Source organism: Artemia franciscana, chromosome 4 (genome assembly GCF_032884065.1).
Source record: "Artemia franciscana chromosome 4, ASM3288406v1, whole genome shotgun sequence".
Taxonomy (NCBI): Eukaryota; Metazoa; Arthropoda; class Branchiopoda; order Anostraca; family Artemiidae; genus Artemia; species Artemia franciscana.
The window spans coordinates 34,638,667-34,655,216 of record NC_088866.1 but is presented as its reverse complement, the minus strand read 5'-3'; the positions used below and the strand labels follow the sequence as shown (position 1 = coordinate 34,655,216).

The 16,550-nt window shown below is 33.9% G+C and overlaps 1 protein-coding gene across 1 annotated transcript in view; it reads left to right on the top strand.

Annotated features, from left to right (window-relative positions):
* Positions 1-16,550, top strand: part of LOC136026346 (spectrin beta chain, non-erythrocytic 1-like) — a gene marked incomplete in the record, with an annotated part of 229,939 nt that overhangs the window by 194,027 nt on the left and 19,362 nt on the right. Inside the window, 4 exon segments of the mRNA XM_065702858.1 lie at positions 7,260-7,382; positions 8,502-8,751; positions 13,497-13,739; positions 15,109-15,247. Of these exon segments, the coding sequence (XP_065558930.1) occupies positions 7,260-7,382; positions 8,502-8,751; positions 13,497-13,739; positions 15,109-15,247 (755 nt within the window).

The following is a 16,550-nucleotide window of genomic DNA, read 5'->3' as shown; positions in this document are numbered from 1 at the left end:
TATATATATATAGAGATATATAGATATATATATATATATATATATATATATATATATATTATATATATATATATATATATATATATATATATATATATATATATATATATATATATATATATATATATATATATATATATATATATATATATTATATATATATATATATATATATATTTATATATATATATATATATATATATATATATATATATATATATATATATAATATATATATATATATATATATATATATATATATATATATATATATATATATATATATATATATATATATATATATATATATATATATATATATATATATATATATATATATATATATATATATATATATATATATATATATATATATATATATATATATATATATATATATATATATATATATATATATATATATATATATATATATATTTATATATATATATATATATATATATATATATATATATATATATATATATATATATATATATATATATATATATATATATATATATATATATATATTATATATATATATATATATATATATATATATATATATATATATATATATATATATATATATACAACATTCTTCGCTGTCCCATTGTCTGTGCATAGAAATAGATTGTCAGTTTACCGACTCTTGAACATGCAACATATAATTGTCCATGGGAAAACAATCCGTATTCAGATCTATACCTCATGATTCTAATGATTGCCCCTGAGCTTTGTGGATGGTGATTGCTAATCGACCATTCCCTGTGTCGCCGTCGTCATTTATATATCCCCCTGTGCCCCCCGGCGTCCCCGTTGTAGTTGTGTCCCTGTGTCCCGGTCGTCATTTATATTCCCTGTGTCCCGGTCGTCATTTGTGTCACGGTGTCCCAGTCTGTAATTTCTCTTTGATTGTCCCGGTCGTCATTTATATTCCTTGTGTCCCGGTGTCCCGGTCGTCATTTGTGTCCCGGTGTCCCGGTCTGTATGTACATTCGTTTTTGAATTGGTCTTTTTTTTTAGTTTTTAGTTTTTTATCTTTTTTTTAGTTTTTTTTAGTTATACCTCATGATTTTAACGATTGCCCTTGAGCTTTGTTGATGGTGATTGCTAATCGAAAATTCCCTGTGTCCCGGTCGTCATTTATATTCCCTGTGTCCCGGTCGTCATTTGTGTCCCGGTGTCTCGGTCTGTATATATACATTCGTTTTTGAATTGGTATATGATGAAATAAATTTTTGTGTTTTTTCCCTTTTTTTCTTTTTAGTTTTTTTTTGGTTTTCACTTTTTTTAGTTTTTTTTAGTTTTTTTCTTTTTCTTTAGTTTTTTTATAGTTTTTACCTTTTTAGTTTTTTTTTATTTTTATTTTTTTTAGTTTTGTTTTTCTCCTTTATTTTTCAGTTTTTTTCCTTTTTTTTTCTTTTTTAGTTTTCTTAGTTTTTTTTTTACTTATGTCCTGGTCGTCATTTATATCCCCTGTGTCCCGGTCGTCATTTGTGTCCCGGTGCTTTGTTGATGGTGATTGCTAGTCGAACATTCCTTGTGTCACTGTTGCTTTCTCTTTGAGTGTCCTGGTCGTCCTTTATATTCCCTATGTCCCGGTGTCCCGGTCGTCATTTGTGTCCCGATGTCCTTGTCTGTAATTTCGTCAGTCGACAAACATGACGTCAGTCGACACACAAACATGACGTCACTCGACAGACACACAGACAACTTATTTTTATATATAAACTAGCTGTTGGGGTGGCGCTTCGCGCCACCCCAACACCTGGTTGGTTGGGGCGCTTCGCGCCCCCCCCCAAGCCCCCCGTGCGCGTAAGTCGTTACGCGCCATTGTAGTCGTGTCCCTATGTCCCACCTGTGAATATAGATATATATATATATATATATATATATATATATATATATATATATATATATATATATATATATATATATATATATATATATATATATATATATGTGTGTGTGTGTGTTTTTAACTACGTAAAACTTGCGAATATACAACATTCTTTGCTGTCCCATCGTCTGTGCATATAAATAGATTGTCAGGTTTACCGACTCATGAACATGCAACGCATAATGGTCCATGGGAAAACAATCCGTATTCAGATCTATACCTCATGATTCTATTGATTGCCCTTGAGCTTTGTTGATGGTGATTGCTAATCGACCATTTCCTTTGTTGCCGTCGTCATTTATATATCCCCTGTGCCCCCCGGCGTCCCCGTTGTAGTTGTGTCCCTGTGTCCGAGTCGTCATTTATATTCCCTGTGTCCCCGTCGTCATTGTGTCCCGGTGTCCCAGTCTGTGATTTCTATTTGAGTGTCCCGGGCGTCATTTATATTCGTCAGGATATTGTAGGGCATCGTAGCATCGATGAGTTTAAGCAATTCTTGTCAACTGATTGTTTCGCCTATAAAGAATATTATCTCGAGGTAAGAACTGATCACCGACCACAACGATTGCCACTTTGTTGATAGTTGCGTATCAGGAGGCATCAATTCGATTGCTGTTTTTAAGCAGAAGCACTAAATTATTATTTTTGTGGAAAAGATGATATATATATAAATACTAGCTGTTGGGGTGGCGCTTCGCGCCACCCAACACCTAGTTGGTGGGGGCGCTTCGCGCCCCCCCCCAAGCCCCCCCCGCGCGCGTAAGTCGTTACGCGCCATAATAGTTACGCGCCATTGTAGTTGTGTCCCTATGTCCCACCTGTGAATATAGATATATATATATATATATATGGTTTTAACTACGTAAAACTTGCGAATATACAACATTCTTTGCTGTCCCATTGTCTTTGCATATAAATAGATTGTCAGGTTATCCCCTGTTTCCCCCGGTGTCCCCGTTGTAGTTGTGTCCCTGTGTCCCGGTCGTCATTTATATTCCCTGTGTCCCGGGTCCCGGTCATCATTTGTATCCCGGTGTCCCGGTCTGTATATACATTCGTTTTTTAGTTTTGTTTTTCTCCTTTATTTTTTTCCTTTTTTTTTCTTTTTTAGCTTATTTAGATTTTTAGATTTTTTAGTTTTTTTTATTAGTTTTTAGTTTTTATTTCTTTTTAGTTTTTTTTGTCCCGGTCGTCATTTATATCCCCCTGTTTCCCCGGTGTCCTCGTTGTAGTTGTGTCCCTGTGTCCCGGTCGTTATTTATATTCCCTGTGTCCCGGTCGTCATTTGTATCCCGGTGTACCGGTCTGTATATACATTCGTTTTTTAGTTTTGTTTTTCTCCTTTATTTTTTTCCTTTTTTTTTCTTTTTTAGTTTATTTAGATTTTTAGATTTTTTAGTTTTTTTATTAGTTTTTAGTTTTTTTTTCTTTTTAGTTTTTTTGTAGTTTTTACTTCTTTTTAGTTTTGTTAATTTTTTTTTTACTTGTGTCCTGGTCGTCATTTATACTCCCTGTGTCCCGGTGCTTTGTTGATTGCTAATCGAACATTCCTTTTGTCCTGGTCGTCATTTATATCCCCCTGTTTCCCCCGGTGTCCTCGTTGTAGTTGTGTCCCTGTGTCCCGGTCGTTATTTATATTCCCTGTGTCCCGGTCGTCATTTGTATCCCGGTGTACCGGTCTGTATATACATTCGTTTTTAGTTTTTGTTTTTCTCCTTTATTTTTTTCCTTTTTTTCTTTTTTAGTTTATTTAGATTTTTAGATTTTTTAGTTTTTTTATTAGTTTTTAGTTTTTTTTTTCTTTTTAGTTTTTTTGTAGTTTTTACCTTCTTTTTAGTTTTGTTAATTTTTTTTTTTACTTGTGTCCTGGTCGTCATTTATACTCCCTGTGTCCCGGTGCTTTGTTGATTGCTAATCGAACATTCCTTTTGTCCTGGTCGCTTTCTCTTTGAGTGTCGTCATTTATTTTTTTCTTTTTTAGTTCTTTTAGTTTTTACCTTTTTTAGTTTTTTTTTAGTTTTTAGTTTTTTTAGTTTTTTATCTTTTTTAGTTTTTTTAGTTTTTTAGCTTTTTTATTTTTTTTATTAGTTTTTAGTTTTTTTGTAGTTTTTGCCTTTTTTTTAGTTTTTAGCTTTTTTATTTTTTTTATTAGTTTTTAGTTTTTTTTGTAGTTTTTGCCTTTTTTTAGTTTTTTCAGTTTTGACGTCACCTGATCCAGTTTTTTCAGGTGACGTCACCTGATCCACGATCCACAGATCCACAGACAACTTATTTCTATATATATAGATAGTTTTTTTTTTTTTACTTATGTCCTGGTCGTCATTTATACTCCCTGTGTCCCGGTGCTTTGTTGATTGCTAATCGAACATTCCTTTTGTCCTGGTCGCTTTCTCTTTGAGTGTCGTCATTTATTAGTTTTTTCCTTTTTTTTTTTAGTTTTTTATTGGTTTTTACCTTTATTTTAGCTTATTTTTCAGTTTTTTCCTTTTTTTAGTTTTTTTTTATTTTTTATTTTTTTTATTTTTTTACCTTTTTTTAGTTTTTTTAGTTTTTTTAGTTTTTTAGCTTTTTTACTTTTTTTATTAGTTTTTAGTTTTTTTTTTGTAGTTTTTGCCTTTTTTTAGTTTTTTCAGTTTTTTTTTTAGTTTTTTATTGGTTTTTACCTTATAGTTTTTTTAGTTTTTTAGCTTTTTTATTTTTTTTATTAGTTTTTAGTTTTTTTTTTGTAGTTTTTGCCTTTTTTTAGTTTTTCAGTTTTGACGTCACCTAATCCAGTTTTTTCAGGTGACGTCACCTGACACATCCATCCACACATCCATCCACACATCCACAGACAGACAACTTATTTTTATATATATAGATATATATATATATTTTCTTTTTAGTTTTTTTGTAGTTTTTACCTTTTTAGTTTTTTTCTTCTTTTGTATTAATGCTAAAGCCAAGGTTCAAACCTTGAGCCTCTCGGACCTAGAACCTGAAACATAACGCTTTACCAACTCAGCTACTTCGGCGTGAATACATTCGTTTTGAGCAGCTTCCTCGGGTGTTGCCATTGTAGGTTCTTCAGTCATTTTACAATTAGAAATTTCTCTTTCAACGGTCTTCTTACAATTAAAAATTTGTCTTTGAACGATATTCTTAAATACCTGTGTCCTGGTCGTCATTTATATTGCCTGTGTCCCGGTCGTCATTTGTGTCCCGGTATCCCAGTCTGTAATTTCTCCTTGAGTGTCCCGGTCGTTATTTATATTCCCTCTGTCCCGGTCGTCATTTGTGTCCCGGTCTGTAATTTCTCTTTGAGTGTTTTTTCTTTTTAGTATTTTTTTAGTTTTTTACATTTTTTCTTTTTTCTGTTTTCTTTTTCTTCTTTATTTTTCAGCTTCACTATGAAATACATATCGCCAAACCTTTGTTTTTTTAACTAAAATCTGGTAGGCATTGATGACCTTATCCAAGTCAAGATCCCAAGCCCAATCATCATCGCTATCATTTTCAGTTTTGATATGTTTTGACTCTCGCTGTCCAGGTGGATCTTCATCTAACTGCGCGGTTTTGCGTTCTTTAGCCTCAAGCCTGTTTCCTTGCTGTTCTTTTGATTCCTCGGCACGCTTTCTTTTCTGACTTTCTCTATCAGCAGCAAGTTTTTTGGCATAGACTCTTTGAGCATCTTCATCGGCTTTTGCCATTGTAAGTTCATCAGTCATTTTAAACTTAAACATTAATAGATTTCTACGTGAACATATATGTCTTAAATATCTTTAATGACGTCACCGTCATAGCAAAAATGACGACAACCAACTTCATGACGCCAGTCGACACAGAAACATGACGTCACCTGATCCACAGACAGACAACTTATTTTTATATATATAGATAGATATAATTCTAAAATTGTCAGGTAATTTTCTATTTTGAAATAAAAACTAAAAATTATTGCTCAGACAACATAAATATTTTTGATATTTACAAAATAGCTTTAGTGGTTCTGGACTGAAAACTAAATATGCTAATCAAATTGGGAATTGCAATCTTTTAGGTTGTAAAGGCAGATCCATTGGAATCATGAGAATGCGTGGAATAAGAAAAGCCTCACCCTCAAAAGGCCCTGTCAAGATTGTTGCCTCTATTACGTTATAACAGACATAACACGTCATTTGTGTCCCGGTGTCCCGGTCTGTAGTTTTGTTAGTCGACAAACATGACGTCAGACGACAAACAACTTCATGACGACATACAGCTCAATCCTTATAATGACGTCAGTCGACAAACATGACGTCAGTCTACACACAAACATGACGTCAGTCGACAGACAGACAAACAACTTATTTTTATATATAAATATTTTTGATATTTACATAATAGCTTTAGTGGTTCTGGACTGAAAACTAAATATGCTAATTAAATTGGGAATTGCAATCTTTTAGGTTGAAAAGGCAGATCCATTGGAATCATTAGAATGCGTGGAATAAGAAAAGCCTCACCCTCAAAAGGCCCTGTCAAGATTGTTGCCTCTATTACGTTATAACAGACATAAGACGTCATTTGTGTCCCGGTGTCCCGGTCTGTAGTTTCGTTAGTCGACAAACATGACGTCAGACGACAAACAACTTCATGACGACATACAGCTCAATCCTTACAATGACGTCAGTCGACAAACATGACGTCAGTCGACACACAAACATGACGTCAGTCGACAGACAGACAAACAGCTTATTTATATATATATATAGAAGATAGATGTCCCGGTGTCCCGGTCGTCATTTGTGTCCCGATGTCCCGGTCTGTAATTTCGTCGGTCGACAAACATGACGTCAGTCGACACACAAACATGACGTCACTAGACAGACACAGACAACTTATTTATATATATATATAGATGAGGCTCATTCTACAAAGGATGAATGGTCAGAACTTAAAACTAACAGACATTATCACAGATAGTACTGGGGATACCGCCCCTAAATCCTCTAAAGACCACATTTGTGCTAAAGAGAGTTTCAAGCTTCTGCTGTTGAAAATTATTACAGCTTATTTCGGTCAATGTTTTATTGATCACAACTTTGCCTCTAAAAGAACTGGTGGGAATGAGCCGTAATACTGAAATATTTCTATTCTAAAAATTATATTTAAAAATTTTGTTTCGTGACATTCGATTTTTTTTTTTTTTTTTGAAACTCTACTAAATTTACCTCATAAAATATTATTCAAATCTACATTGCACTTTTTTAAATATTAACGCATGAGTGGACGATTTACTTAAAGATCTAAAGCTTGTTGTTCTAGAATGGGATTACGAACCAAACGTTGGCTTTATATCTTGTTGTCTTTTTCATAGGATACTCTTTTTCAGATTGAGGAAGAATTTGGTAACATGCGCAAACTTGAAGAGGAGGCTAAACTAATGGAAGAGAAGCGTAAAGAGCAAGAACGTCTTGATTTAGCTAAGAAAAAAGAAGTTCAAAGGATTGCTAATGTGAGTCATCCTAAAAATCATTCCGCTCTTCATAATATCAGTTTATAGAACATCAGTCAGGTTTTTGTCTTTCCTGTTCTTTGCTTTTTTTAACTTGAATTCAGAATCAAGAATAATAAGGCTTTTTTTATGGTGAGACAAGGTAATTGACCTATTCAAAAGCAAATTTGAGGGAGTCTTAAAAACGGTTGAAAAGGTTAAGACCAGACAAATCCTTGCCTGCGTTGATTATAATCGGCATCAATTACTTTAGGGGAAGGAGAGGATTTCAGAATTTGGGAAAGGGGTTTTCTTACATACTTAAGCATGAAGAATATTCTCAAGCATATTTTATAATGGATTTAGTCAAATTGCAAAATATTTTCCTTATTGATACTTGTGACGTCATGATACTTGTTGTTGCTTGTTTTCTAATCACATATTTCTTTGTGCTTCATTTTCACTCATCGTTACTTTAGATATTTTTTTCATCCCTTTGCTTTAGCTGTTCAGATTGGTCTTGTCACGTTGGATAGTCCATGCTGTTGAGGCAAAAATTTTATTGTTTTTCAAACGATGCATCATTTTCAACCTTTTACATAGTACATGACGTCATTGCAATAATATCAAAAAAAAAAAAAGAATCACTCAAGACCGAAAAAAGGTTATTGATTCGCACTATTCGATTTCATCAAAAATATGATATTATTTCCTTATTTTTCTATTTTTGCAGCTAGCCCTGTATGCCTTTTGGATACGGGCTCATTTTCATTGGTTACTGATTTTATTTCACATTGAAGTATTTTTTTATAATTAATTTTGCGTACATATGGTTAAGTGTGTACACTTCAAATCATCATTTTTGTGCATGAATTTTTTAGTTTTAGTTGAATCAATGTTATATCGATGACTTTTTTAATAAGTTAGTTTCTTATTGGTTTCTTTATTTTACACTATACTTTAATGAAAAAGCCTATTAATCATATAGCCAAAATGAGCCAATCTTTTTTACTAGATCTTTTCTTAGAAATAATTTTTGAAATTTTGATCAAAGCTTAACAGCAAATTCATTGAAACCTTGTAGTTGTGTAAAATTATATTAAATTAAAACAATATTTAAAATATATTCATATTTTGCAGGAAAGACGTCAAGAGGAGCAGTCTCGCAGGAGAACTCAAGAAATCAAAATTACCCGAGAGGACTTTGAAAAAATGGCAAATGGGGACATGCGTTCTCCATCCAAGGCACCATCTATTGCTGGTTCAGTTGCTTCTGACCGCCAACCTGCCAGTGCTAACCAGTCACCAGCTAAACCTATGGCCACATTGACTGTTGAAAACGGAGCAAAATATGGCAGTGACCTTTCAATTGCCAGCCGTATTAAAGCCGGTAAGAGGTGGTTTTTGCAATATATAGGGTGTGTTGAGAAGCCAAATTAATGAAGTTGAAAACAAGCAGTCGGAAAAATTCAAAATGAGGATATATGGAAATGGAGATAATCAAAATGGGGAGATCAAAATGGAAATTTGGGCTTTGATCAGTCCTGCGGTGGCGCGGTGGGTTCGATCTCAGCTTGGTAATACGGGATCCATAGTTCAAACCCAGCTGTAGCAACGCACAGCAGGGCTGAACCCCCTTCCCCTGACCCTCCCCCCACAAGAAAGAATCCCTCCTGAAAACGTCTGTACACTTTCCAATAACCAATACTATATATAAATAATGAGCAAAGTTCATAACTTGCAGGCCTTCCCCAAAGGACTATGGGAAATTAAGTCATCCTCAAAGACTTTAGATTTTCGACTATGCGGAACAAAACAGCTATCTCAAAATTTGGATCGGGTGACATTCGGAAAAAATAAGAATGGGAGGTGGCTTATTCGCCCTCCAATTTTCGGTCACTTAAAGGGAGCACTAGAACTTTAAATTTACATTCGAATGAGCCCTCTCGCAATATTCTAAGACCACTGAAGCGATACGACCCCTGAGAAAAAAAAAATAAATAAACACGTATCCGTGATCTCTCTTCTGTCGAAAAATACGAAACATCCACATTTTTGCAGATAGGAGCTTCAACAACTAAATTACGGTTTTCTGATACGATGTGTGGTTTTTATTAAGATTCTATCACTTTTAGGGGGTGTTTCCCCTTTTTTTGAAAATAACACAAATTTTTTCTGGCTCGTAACTTTTGATGGGTATGACTAAAACTTGATGAACCTTGTATATCTGAAATCAGCATAAAATTCAACTCTTTTGATGTATCTATTGGTATCAAAAATCCTTTTTATGGCACTTGGTATTAACCAAGTGACATATAGCAATCGCAAATTCTGTCAGTCTGTCTGTCTGTCTGTCGGTCCCGGTTTTGCTACTTTTGGCACTTCCAGGTAAGCTAGGACGATGAAATTTGGCAGGCGTATCAGGGACCGGACCAGATTCAATTATAAATAGTTTTTTTCCCAATTTGACCGTCTGGAGGGAGTGGGGGCCGGTTAATTCGGAAAAAATAGAAAAAATGAAGTATTTTTAACTTGCGAACGGCTGATCAGATCTTAATGAAATTTGATGTTTGGAAGGATATCGTGTCTCAGAGCCCTTATTTTAAATCTCGACCGGATCTGGTGACATTGGGGGGGATTGGGGGGAGGGGCTAAAATCATGGAAAACGCTTAGAGTAGAGGAATCGGGATTAAACTTGTTGGTAAAATAATCATAAGTCTTAGATACGTGATTGACATAACCGGAACGGATCTGCTCTATTGGGGGGGGGGGTTAATTCTGAAAAATTAGAAAAAATGACGTATTTTTAACTTACGAAGGAGTGATCGGATTTTCGTGAAACTTCATATTTAGAAGGACCTCGTAACTCAGATCTCTTATTTTAATTCTCAACCGGATCCAGCGTCATGGGAGGGCAGTTGGGGGGACCGGAAATCTTAGAAAATACTTAAAGCGGAGAGATCAGGATGAAACTGGATTGGAAGAATAAAAACAAGTCTTAGATACGTGACTGACATAACCGGACCGAATCCACTCTCTTTGGTGGAGTAATTTGTAATTCGGAAAAATTAGGTATTTGTAACTCACGAACGAATGATCAGATCTTAATGAAATTTGATATTTAGAAGGATCTTGTGCTTTAAAGCTCTTACTTTAAATTCCGACCAGATCCTGTGACATTGGGGGAGTTGGAGGGGGAAACCGGAATTGTTGGAAAACGTGAAAATTGGGTATTTTTATTTTACGAATAGGTTATCGGATCTTAATGAAACTTGATATATAGAAGGATCTTATGTCTCAGATACTCCATTTTCGACTCGAATCGGATCCGGGGACATAGATTTCCCTCCATTGAGGAGGAAAAATTCTGAAAAATTAGAAAAAATGACGTATTTTTAACTTACGAAGGAGTGATCGGATCTTCGTGAAACTTCATATTTAGAAGGACCTCGTAACTCAGATCTCTTATTTTAATTCTCAACCGGATCCAGTGTCATGCGAGGGCAGTTGGGGGGACCGGAAATCTTAGAAAATACTTAAAGCGGAGAGATCAGGATGAAACTGGATTGGAAGAATAAAAACAAGTCTTAGATACGTGACTGACATAACCGGACCGGATCCACTCTCTTTGGTGGAGTAATCTGTAATTCGGAAAATGAGGTATTTGTAACTCACGAACGAATGATCAGATCTTAATGAAATTTGATATTTAGAAGGATCTTGTGCTTTAAAGCTCTTACTTTAAATTCCGACCAGATCCTGTGACATTGGGGGAGCTGGAGGGGGAAACCGGAATTCTTGGAAAACGTGAAAATTGGGTATTTTTATCTTACGAATAGGTTATCGGATCTTAATGAAACTTGATATATAGAAGGATCTTATGTCTCAGATACTCCATTTTCGACTCGAATTGGATCCGGGGACATAGGGGATTTGAGGAGGGAAACAGAAATCTTGGAAAACGCTTAGAGTGGAGAGATCGGGATGAAACTTGATGGGAAGAATAAGTACAAGTTCTAGATACGTGATTGACATAATTGGAACGGATCCGCTCTCTTTGGACGAGCTGGGGTGTTAATTTGGAAAAATTAGAAAAATTTAGGTATTTTTAACTTAAGAACAGGTGACCGGATCTTAATGAAATTTGATATTTAGAAGGAATTCATGACTCAGAGCTCTTATTTCGAATCCCGACCAGATCTGTTGACATTAGGGGGAGTTGGAGGGGGAAATCGGAAATCTTGGAAAACGCTTAGAGTGGAGGAATCGGGATGAAGCTTGGTGGATATAATAAGCAAATGTCGTAGATACGCGATTGACGTAACCGTACTGGATTTGCTCTCTTTGGGGGAGTTGGGGGGAGGGGTTCAGTTCTTTGGCGAGTTATGTGCTTCTAGACGTGCTAGGACGATGAAAATTGGTAGGGGTGTCAGGGAGCTGCACAAATTGACTTGATAAAGTCGTTTTCCCAGATTCGACCCTCTGGGGGACTAAAGGGACAGGAAAAATTAGCAAAAATGAGGTATTTATAACTTACGAGTGGGTGATCGGATCTTAATGAATTTTGATATTTAGAAGGACATCGTGACTCTTATATTAAATCCTGACGGGCATTAAGCCTCTGATTTTCCTTTTAAGTCAATCTATTGATTCTTAGAATTTTGTTAGAGCTCACACCATATGAGCTCTTGGCTCTTAGCTGTTCTTGCCTCGTCACAAGTGCCAATGAGCTCTTAGCTCTTGTTTATAGTTTGGGTTGTTATCGAGCTGGGTCGCTCCTTACAGTTCTACACCACGAACTGTTTGATAAGTTCCAATGGTGTTAATCAATGTGTGTTTGGTGAAAAAACTCCAGTAATTTTTTTTCGGCATTTGTTCGTGTGCTTGAGTATGGAAAATATGTTTTAGATGTATTTCTATATAAACAAGATCAAGATGGCCACTAGAAAAATAGGTGTTCGATGTCAACAGTTTATTTTGTCATAATTTTATGTTAAACAGTACTATGATATTAATCAATCAAAAAGTGCATTTACACAGAATCTCAATATATAAGAAAGAACCAAATAAATTAGACGTCTAAGTGACTCACCTATAGCTGCGTTGAAACTTTCATACTCTGATTTAAACAAGTCCGTTCATCAATGAAAGAAAAAAGTTATTCCTTGCTTTGGTTTAATGCACTAATTCCATGGTAGAAAAAAACGTTCTGTGTTTAATGGCGTTTACTTAGGTCCTTAGATAGGGGCAACATACTTGGTACACTTCAGTATTCGACTGAAATTGGCTTCAATATGGACTGATTGGTCTCTAGGCAAGGCCGTATCTCTAAATTCAATTTTCTGGGCTATGAAAAAAAAGGAAATAAAAATGGATGTGTCCAGGGTCCAAAGTTTTTTTATATTTGTTCGGGACAATCGGAAATTGGAGTAAACTTGATCATGAAATTCTAAAGAAAAACACGGATATGAAGCAAACACATCCCTGTTTGCTTCCCCCTCCTCCAACATTACCTACTTCGTAAGAGTTTGAACTATTATTTTAGCCTTCAATCTTTTAATGAAACTGAAATAAAAAGGTAGTTTCACAATTCCAAGTTCAATCCTTTAATAACTACGTTTGAAAACTTATTACTTTTAGAGCTTAAAATTGATTATCTAAGAATTGTTTCTTTTGTTTTTTTTGTTTTTGTTTTTTTGTTTTTTTTAAAGTTACTTGTTTGAGATTTTGTTAAGTATTCTCTCCTTGAAAAGAACTTATTTTTAAGAAGTGAATGTGTCTCATTAATAGCAAACTGAATTTCAGTTCTTGTTGTTACCAGAATAAGTTTTTTTACCAAGCTTGCTATTCAGCTTATGATGCCGCTAAAAATACTATTTAAGGCCTAAGGTCCTTCTTTGGTCCAAGGGAATAAGGGATAACTTTGCAAAGGCAAGTCAAATTAGGATGATTTCAACCACTGATAACTTGCTAAAAAGTAATGATTTAAGCAAGATATTAGTAAGGCATTCTTATTAGTGTAATTTAACCCACAGCTTTAGAAGAAAAACATTTTTGTACAGAAACTGATCAGCAATCAGTCTGTCTCATACTCTTTATGTACTGTACTATTAATTTTTTATTCTCTTTTTAAGGTGGAGATATAAAACGTGCAGAAAGTATGAGAATTTCTAAAGAAGCCTCTCCAGCAATAGCTAGAACGAAAAGAACACCAAGTTTTACAACCCGTCGGAATACCAGTTTTAGGAAATCTAAAAAGCTTGAAACCTTACCTGCCTTACCTGCTGTTGAAATTCAAGGCTATTTGGAGCGTAAACAAGAGCTTCAAAGTGGTGGGAAAAGGGCTGCTATACGTTCTTGGAAAACTTATTATTCAGGTGATTGCTTTCTCTCTTCATTTTTTTTATTCCTTTCTTTCTCTCTATGATGCGTGTTTAATTACAAAATTATTCAGGTTTTTACCTTCTCTCTTCATTTTGAATTTTTAGTTCCTGTCTTTTTCCCTATGATGCGTGTTTAATTACAATAGATAGTGAATTTTAGAGAACTCTGTGCGGTTTTTATTCTGTGTCGACCTAAAAAATGCAAACTATTTGAAAACTAGGTTTGTGAAAACATAATTATGTTAAGCACTAAGAGTCGAAATTAATTATTTTAATAAACTGTTCCTTTCCTGTGTATTATTAAAAAAAAAAAAACAACTGTTAAATAATACCTGAAAAACAGGGTTTACTGTTGAAATAAAATTTTTTTCTTTAATTCATGATTTGTGCTCTAAAGGAAAATTTTGGCGGAAGATAGTAATATTTTGTCTTGGGTAAAAAGTTAGGCTCCGTTGTCATGTGAATTCTGACTGGTATCTCTGTTTGAAAGCAAAATTTTGGAGAGTATTCCTGGAAATTTTTTTAATAATAAGACTCCTTTCAGTATCTGTAAAAAAAAAAAAAAAAAAAAAAAAAAAAAAAAAAAAAAAAAAAAAAAAAAAAAAAAAACACACACAATACTGATGGTAAATTCTAACCAGTCCATAAATAGAAGCTTTATATTTTATTTTAAACACAATTTTCTTGGTTAAAGAACTGGAATGTGTTGGTGTTTAGGATGAAGTTTTAATCAGCTGCTTCGTGTTAAGGGGTATTAAAACCAAATAAAAAGGAAAGAATAGTTAAATATAGTGATGAAAACTGAGTGGGGGGAGGCGAGTCTTCCATCTCCAGGTTTTCAAAACTACCTTTTTAGGGTGGTTTCAATGGGAAGTTTTTTTTCTTTTTTTTGTCATTTTTATTGAATATATTGAAAAAAGGACAAATGTGCCTCCCTTTAGATTTTGCAAAATATATCTTTTTTTTTGTTTAATATTTTTCTTTTACGATGGAAAAAATTCTGTGGATGTGACATCAAAATCGATGGAACATTTTTTTTTTTTTTTTTTTTTTTTTTTTTTTGTCTTTAAGTCTTATCAAGTGCACACTTATTCATTTCCATTCGTTTTAAGTACAAAGGCATTGTAGTCTGCGAAACAAATCCGTATCCAAAGGGGTGAAGGGATTTGACCCTCCCCCTCCTGAAATGTTTGTCCAACTTATAAAAATGTAATGAAATACATATAAATAAATTTTCGTGTTTTAAAATTGCTTTATCCCCCCCCCGACCCAAAAACCTGGGTGCGCCCCTGATGCAGTTATTTACTAAATGTTTTTCAAACAGATAGTTAAGTTGAAACTTATTGACTATTTTATATTCTAGTTCTTTGTGGCCAGTTGTTATGTTTTTTCAAAGATCCAGAAGACGTAGCTGAGAGTAAATCTGCAGCTTCTCCTTTAATTGTATACAAGTGCATTTGCGAAAAGGCCAGTGATTATACAAAAAGAAAACATGTCTTCAGGTATTTTTTTTTTCTACTATATTATGTCCTAGACGAGTTGAAATCACTAGATTTCATAGATCATTTGATTTGGAACGGAGGTCAATGATGTGACTAGAGTCGACTCAGTTATGACTAGAGTACTCTGTGCCAGAGTCGATTCAGTTATTAATTGGTACCTGGAAAAATTGGGGGGAAAAGGGAGGTATCGGATGATTCGCTTCCAACCACACATTGTACTCCTGGCCAAAGGAAGAGAATCAGGGGGTCAGTACCTGCTCTACACAGACCATTAGTCGCCAAATATTTTTTTTTTTTTTATACTATGTCAAGGTCTCAATGAATTGCATGAATGAGAAACATTATCTATTAGGATAACGTGTTGCTTTTTTAACACTTTTGGATTACTTATAGCATCTTAATTTTCACGATATATACTGTAGTAATATTCGAATTAAGCAATTTGTGCCCCTTTTAGGTATGAAATCCTAAACAAAATATTTAATACTTATTGAACTTTCAAATTTCCTCTTTACTGTTCATGAAAAACAATAACCGAATAGGGCGTCTGTTAAATGGTCCCATAGAGGGTATCGTGAAAAAACCCATTGTTGAAGTATATACTCGTTTTTTGTAAATCCGTTTTTTTGGTTGGGGTATTCGAAGAGTCAGTGGACCATATGTCTGGATAGAAAATCCTTACTTGATCCTGACTAGATAAACCTTTAAGATTCCTAAAATTGGTTGATATGTTTTATCTAAATTATCAGCATAAGTGAATAATAATTGTTAATTCATTATGTTAGTGTATTAGTTTTGGTTAATAATTGTTAACATACGAAGTGTAAATGCAAATATCAAATCGGAAATAACGATTTTTAATCGAAAAAGAGATGCTGTAAAAGAATCAAATTCTTTAACATAATCGTTACTTATAAAAGGCATTTGATATAGCAATTTCCTTTCAAATGAACCCTTAAACATCTAACTATGGTTTTTTAATGCCCTACTAGTAGTGAAGAAAAAAAGGAAAAAAAGACATAACTTCATCCATGTAAAAAGTAATATTCCTTTTTGCTCAGGATGGGGGACTTTAATTCTCCTATATTGGGTTTTTGGGTAGTTTTAATCTCGGAGGTCTTTTTTGAAATTCACATAAATTTATTTTTTCAATAAATTTTTTCAGTTAAGATTAAGGGAAATAGTAGTTACCTTTCCTGAATCAGCTTCATACGATGATTCCTCTCTACTTAACAGTTTTACTTTTAAACGTGTTATTAAGTCTTTGGTTAGTGCGGAATGGAGTTCGTTCTTTACCAGGTGC